At 46.0% G+C, this 6,944-nt stretch overlaps 1 protein-coding gene across 1 annotated transcript in view; it reads right to left on the minus strand.

Moving 5' to 3' along the window:
* Positions 1 to 4,262: 4,262 nt before the first annotated feature.
* LOC108801565 overlaps positions 4,263 to 6,944 on the minus strand; it is a 43,215-nt gene continuing 40,533 nt past the window's right edge. The window contains 2 exon segments of the mRNA XM_018573456.1: positions 4,263 to 4,484; positions 4,779 to 5,035. Of these exon segments, the coding sequence (XP_018428958.1) occupies positions 4,263 to 4,484; positions 4,779 to 5,035 (479 nt within the window).

Raw genomic sequence — 6,944 nt, forward strand, 5'->3', positions numbered from 1 at the left:
GATTACTACATAACACTGATCATGTATGATGGAGGAGATGTAGACGTGACGTTGTTCTGTGTGCACGGAGGCCGGGAATGTCTATATTGTGAGCTCTGTCCTATGAATGTCACTGGACACGGCATGTGCAGAGGACATTGATGTCACCCCGATGGCCAACTCCACCAAAAAGGTTTTGGGGACATCTGTGCTGTGTACAGTTGGATAAATGGCTCTATATTTATGAATATTCTGAGAATATAACACAATATAACCTCCTTATGTCTGTTGTAGAATCTCCTAGAGAAGAAAAAAACAGTGAGGGGGTTACTAGGCGTGAAAATAACATAACATCTTATTACCTCCTCTGCTGCCAGTTGCAGCAATGTCTCCTGTCCACTTCCTCCCAACTCACCTCTGACCCGGAACTTCCTGTCTGTATGTGACATCACTTCCTGTCTTTAACTCATATCACTTTCTGTCTCCCTTCCACAGACAGTAGTGGAGATTGGCTCCTTTGTGGAGATAATGGAGTCCAAGGTCAACAATATTCTTCGATACGCTGAGAGCGGCTTCTTGGTGCGTTCTGCGGGCTTTTTGGTCCACAAAACACCCAGGTCAAAGTCCCAAACAGTGAAAAAAATATTTTTGAATATAATTCGATGGCGTCTTAAAATTGATAAGTAAGTGAAATCCAAGAATGGAACCGTAAAATGTAACAGAACGTTGTATTACGAGATCGGATATGTCCAGGTAACAATGACGTGTGGGAAAGGAGCGTATGGTCAGGAGTGCGGAGAAGGTATTTCAGGGTATATAAAGAAATAGGAGTGAAATGTGTGAGAGGACGGGATCCACTTTTGATAGGTTTAGTTACTTATAGGGTTATTCATAAAAAGGGTGAAGAGTTTGGAGAAGGCCGGAGAAGTGAACAATCTAGGACAACATAGCTGATTTGGACATATTCTCCAATTCCGCTCACTTTCCAGTTCAGCGATGTTGTCCTAGATGGTTCACCTCTTCCGGCCTTCTCCAAACCCTTCACCCTTTTGTGAATATCCCTGTTAGTAATTTATTTTACTGTGACAGGTTCTCTTTATGGAGCCTTTAGACCCCTGATGCCTCCTTGGCAAAGGATTAGGATCGGGAACAAAGTGTCTTCTCTGGCTGTGTTCCACCATCCCTGTATTGAGTTCCCAGGTCTGTACACCTGCTTGGTCCATTATGAGGGTCTCCCACCATCCCTGTGCTGAGTTCCCAGGTCTGTACACCTGCTTGGTCCATTATGAGGAGCTCCCACCATCCCTGTGCTGAGTTCCCCCGATCTGTACACCTCCCGTGCCCATTATGAGGGGCTCCCGCCATCGCTGTGCTGAGTTCCCAGGTCTGTACACCTGCTGTGCCCATTATGAGGGTCTCCCACCATCCCTGTGCTGAGTTCCCAACCGGGATGAATAATGTTTGCACAGAGTTCCTCCCTAGTTCTCCATAATGTTTCTCCTTAGTTCTCCATAATGTTCCTCCATAGTTCTCCATCATGTTCCTCCATAGTGCTCCATCATGTTCCTCCATAGTGCTCCATCATGTTCCTCCATAGTTCTTCATCATGTTCCTCCATAGTTCTCCATCATGTTCCTCCACAGTTCTCCATCATGTTCCTCCATAGTTCTCCATAATGTTCCTCCCTAGTTCTACATAATGTTCCTTCATAGTTCTCCATATTCTTAGTATTATCTGGACTGTACCGGGATGAATAATGTTTGCACAGAGTTCCTCCCTAGTTCTCCATAATGTTTCTCCCTAGTTCTCCATAATGTTTATCCCTAGTTCTCCAACATGTTCTTCCATAGTTCTCCATAATGTTCCTCCATAGTTTTCCATCATGTTCCTCCATAGTTTTCCATCATATTCCTCCATAGTTCTCCATCATGTTCCTCCATAATGTTCCTCCCTAGTTCTACATCATGTTCCTCCATAATTCTCCATCATGTTCCTCCATAGTTCTCCATAATGTTCCTCCCTAGTTCTACATAATGTTCCTCCCTAGTTCTACATCATGTTCCTCCATAGTTCTCCATATTCTTCCTCCATAGTTCTCCATAATGTTCCTTCATAGTTCTCCATAATGTTCCTTGATAGTTCTCCATAATGTTCCTCCATAGTTCTCCATATTCTTCCACCATAGTTCTCCGAATTGTCCCTCCATAGTTCTCCATCATGTTCCTCCAGAGTTCTGACATCTCAGGTGGCTTCTTGTACCGTATCTCAGGTCTTATTTATCAATGTAACCGGAAGAAAACCAGAGATTCCCTTTAATACCCAACTGTAGTGATATCTTATCTCTGGATGGAGAGGGGACTGGGATCTTCTGGTGAAGACTCTTCTGTCTCTATTGGTTTCGTCTCCAGTTGGGTTTCGTAGAGAAGGTATCACCCGGTAGATATTGTATTGGCGGGAATACATGATTACTACATAACACTGATCATGTATGATGGAGGAGATGTAGACGTGACGTTGTTCTGTGTGCACGGAGGCCGGGAATGTCTATATTGTGAGCTCTGTCCTATGAATGTCACTGGACACGGCATGTGCAGAGGACATTGATGTCACCCCGATGGCCAACTCCACCAAAAAGGTTTTGGGGACATCTGTGCTGTGTACAGTTGGATAAATGGCTCTATATTTATGAATATTCTGAGAATATAACACAATATAACCTCCTTATGTCTGTTGTAGAATCTCCTAGAGAAGAAAAAAACAGTGAGGGGGTTACTAGGCGTGAAAATAACATAACATCTTATTACCTCCTCTGCTGCCAGTTGCAGCAATGTCTCCTGTCCACTTCCTCCCAACTCACCTCTGACCCGGAACTTCCTGTCTGTATGTGACATCACTTCCTGTCTTTAACTCATATCACTTTCTGTCTCCCTTCCACAGACAGTAGTGGAGATTGGCTCCTTTGTGGAGATAATGGAGTCCAAGGTCAACAATATTCTTCGATACGCTGAGAGCGGCTTCTTGGTGCGTTCTGCGGGCTTTTTGGTCCACAAAACACCCAGGTCAAAGTCCCAAACAGTGAAAAAAATATTTTTGAATATAATTCGATGGCGTCTTAAAATTGATAAGTAAGTGAAATCCAAGAATGGAACCGTAAAATGTAACAGAACGTTGTATTACGAGATCGGATATGTCCAGGTAACAATGACGTGTGGGAAAGGAGCGTATGGTCAGGAGTGCGGAGAAGGTATTTCAGGGTATATAAAGAAATAGGAGTGAAATGTGTGAGAGGACGGGATCCACTTTTGATAGGTTTAGTTACTTATAGGGTTATTCATAAAAAGGGTGAAGAGTTTGGAGAAGGCCGGAGAAGTGAACAATCTAGGACAACATAGCTGATTTGGACATATTCTCCAATTCCGCTCACTTTCCAGTTCAGCGATGTTGTCCTAGATGGTTCACCTCTTCCGGCCTTCTCCAAACCCTTCACCCTTTTGTGAATATCCCTGTTAGTAATTTATTTTACTGTGACAGGTTCTCTTTATGGAGCCTTTAGACCCCTGATGCCTCCTTGGCAAAGGATTAGGATCGGGAACAAAGTGTCTTCTCTGGCTGTGTTCCACCATCCCTGTATTGAGTTCCCAGGTCTGTACACCTGCTTGGTCCATTATGAGGGTCTCCCACCATCCCTGTGCTGAGTTCCCAGGTCTGTACACCTGCTTGGTCCATTATGAGGAGCTCCCACCATCCCTGTGCTGAGTTCCCCCGATCTGTACACCTCCCGTGCCCATTATGAGGGGCTCCCGCCATCTCTGTGCTGAGTTCCCAGGTCTGTACACCTGCTGTGCCCATTATGAGGGTCTCCCACCATCCCTGTGCTGAGTTCCCCCAGTCTGTACACCTCCCGTGCCCATTATGAGGGGCTCCCGCCATCTCTGTGCTGAGTTCCCAGGTCTGTACACCTGCTGTGCCCATTATGAGGGTCTCCCACCATCCCTGTGCTGAGTTCCCGGGTCTGTACACCTGCTGTGCCCATTATGAGGAGTTCCCCCATTCCTGTGCTGAGGTTCATGGATATACGTTGGGTTTGTCCCACAAGGGGAAGGTGGAGACAACTCTTCAAAGGCCATATATCTCTAGTTAACTGTGTCAGAAACCTCTGAGAAGGTATTTCATAGGATAGTTTGGACCTTCAAGCATTTGGTCTTCCACCATCCGGGTTTGGGAGAGAAAATGTTGTCCTGCATTTCCGCTTGATATGGAAATCTTCCGGCTGCAATTAAAGTTCATATTATAGTCTCCTCTGGCTTTGAAATCTCCAATGGAATGAGGCAAGGAGGCCACGTGTCCCCGGTGTTGTTTGTTCTGGTATTGGGAGTCTTGCTGAAGAAAACCAGACAGGATCTAGATATTTCGGGCATCTCAGTGGGCTCCTCGTCCCAGAAGTTGAAGCTTTTCCAGATGTTTAGTTCTTTATGACCCAACTTCATATCTCCTGAAGTAATCTTCTGAAGAATTGGAAGGAATCCAGGACCAGGACTTTTATGTGGGGAAGCTGGAGATCCTTCCAGTTACTATTCAGGTGATTACAGATCCTTCTCCTTCACATTGCAGACTTGTGTCATCGGATACTTAAAGCCAAGCCTCGGGGAATGTGACTTGTTTCTAATGAATGCCCTGGCCCTGTTCAATACAATTTGGAGACCTCCTAGGGCCAGTGCCCTAACTAGAATGTAGGGAAGCAAAGGAGAAACTGTGGACCTCCAAGATAAAACCCTAGCGGGAAGGACTCCTGAACATACCCCATGGCTGTCCAAACACCACAGAGGGCTGGTGGATACAACCTCCCTGCTGGTGGATACAACCTCCCCGCTGGTGGATACAACCTCCCCGCTGATGGATACAACCTCCCCGCTGGTGGATACAACCTCCCCGCTGATGGATACAACCTCCCCGCTGGTGGATACAACCTCCCCGCTGATGGATACAACCTCCCCGCTGGTGGATACAACCTCCCCGCTGATAGATACAACCTCCCCGCTGGTGGATACAACCTTCCCTGATATCAAGAAATACTTTAAAAATCTGGGTCTCCCTAAGTAAAGATGGCACATGGGCACCTTCTCTGTCACCACGGCCACCATTAGGTTTTCCAATTCTTGTTCCTTTAGAGTTCTTCATCATTTGGGCCTACAGAGAAATCGGATGGTTCCACTTAGTTGAAGGCACACAACTGAAACCATTAGACGCAGTCAGCAGAGAATGAACCATCCCCTTTAGACGTCTGGAAGCACACAAAGCTATCCAATGTTTCTCGAGGTTTGAGGAACCAGGTTCGGTCAGGAAACCAACTATCCCCATTTTTAAACCCAACAAGGAGATTCCAAGTGGCTAAACCTCTTGGATAGAGCTCCAGGCCACCCCTGAATGGACATTTTACAATGTCCTATTACAATGGAATGTAATAGGACATTCTCAGACACACTGATATATAAAACTACCAAACTGGCCGATACCTCCTCAATCCATTCTAGAACATAGGAGGCCTGTTACAGACGACTCTCCAGGAGGTATGGAGTTCCCGAGAGACTCTTGAAGATATCTCATGCCTTGGTGTCACCTACATTCCCCACACTGCGAGACACTTTCATTCCCTCCATAAGCAGCACTTCAGGCTTCCTCTTGTGGCCAATGACACCATATTCGCATGTATCCTAAAGGACCATGTCCATTTAAAGGATGTGTCCATGTGTCCGTCACAACATCTGCTTCTAGGTCCTTTTCCCATGCCCTTGTTTTTTAGCCTTTTTCTTCTTTGTAATGACTTCTCCTTGACCAACCTCCGCCCCATGGTTTCCACCAACACCCACTGTGGCACTAGAAGGCTTATCTGCTTCTTCATGTATGGTTTAGTCACTGTGTGATGGAACAAGTTAAAACTAGGGGTCATTATGAAGTCCAAACCTCTGTGACGGGTTCCTTGGTGGAACACCAGCTGGCACGTAGACTCCACAACCTGGGCAGTCCCACGTTGGATTCGCTTCATTCACCTCGGTGACACTCTGAGGATTGGTGGAAGGGAGGTGAGCACGGGGTTATCTATATTCATTGGTGGTGGAACTGTCCATTCACCAGAACCTTTTGGGTTCCTACAGGTGGCCTAATTGAAAAGGAGACACTTCCTCATGTACCTGATGACCCTCAAGTGGTCGTGTTTCAAGCTTCTCCTCGTCTAGAGGTCAACATTGTCCACACCTTCTAAATGCTGGACAAAGACTGGAGATCGCATTGGGCGCCTACAGAAGTTCAACGGATGAGCAAGGTAGACCTAAATTATGGAAGAAGAGGAATGGACTCATCAACTCAACGACCCGTATGATGGGTTTTCCAGAAGCTGGGCTGTCTGGATAAACTTTATTAACTAGAGAAATATCAAAGCATAGACAGGAGCAGAATTTGGATACAATCACCCATGGAACTCGTCAGATCCATAACTCATCCAGATACATAAATATCAAACTTTATAAGTACAAAGACACCGGGCAAGAAACATTGACACATCCCTTTAGACCCCTCCCCCTCCCCGGTTCATGTAACTGTTCATTATTGATACATGTGAATGTAAGGAACGGTTGGATGGCACACATGGCTCTAAAAAAAAAATAACGCCTTGATCTCATCAACCACAGAGACTAGGAACCCTTCTTCAGGGGCCCGACATATAACATACTCCCACCTTCCTCGATCTCCCTCACAAACCAGGACCAGCAGAACTACACCTATCCGGACTTATAATACTTTACCCTTTATACCCTCCCTTACCCCCACTTCCCTTCCCATTTATTCCAGTGCCCCTCCCACTCACCTTCTCATTTATCCAGTGCCCCTCCCACACACTTTCTCATTTATCCAGTGCCCCTCCCACACACTTTCTCATTTATCCAGTGCCCCTCCCACACACCTCATTT

The sequence above is a fragment of the Nanorana parkeri genome, unplaced genomic scaffold (assembly GCF_000935625.1).
Source record: "Nanorana parkeri isolate BGI_ZX_2015 unplaced genomic scaffold, ASM93562v1 scaffold2388, whole genome shotgun sequence".
Classification (NCBI taxonomy): domain Eukaryota; kingdom Metazoa; phylum Chordata; class Amphibia; order Anura; family Dicroglossidae; genus Nanorana; species Nanorana parkeri.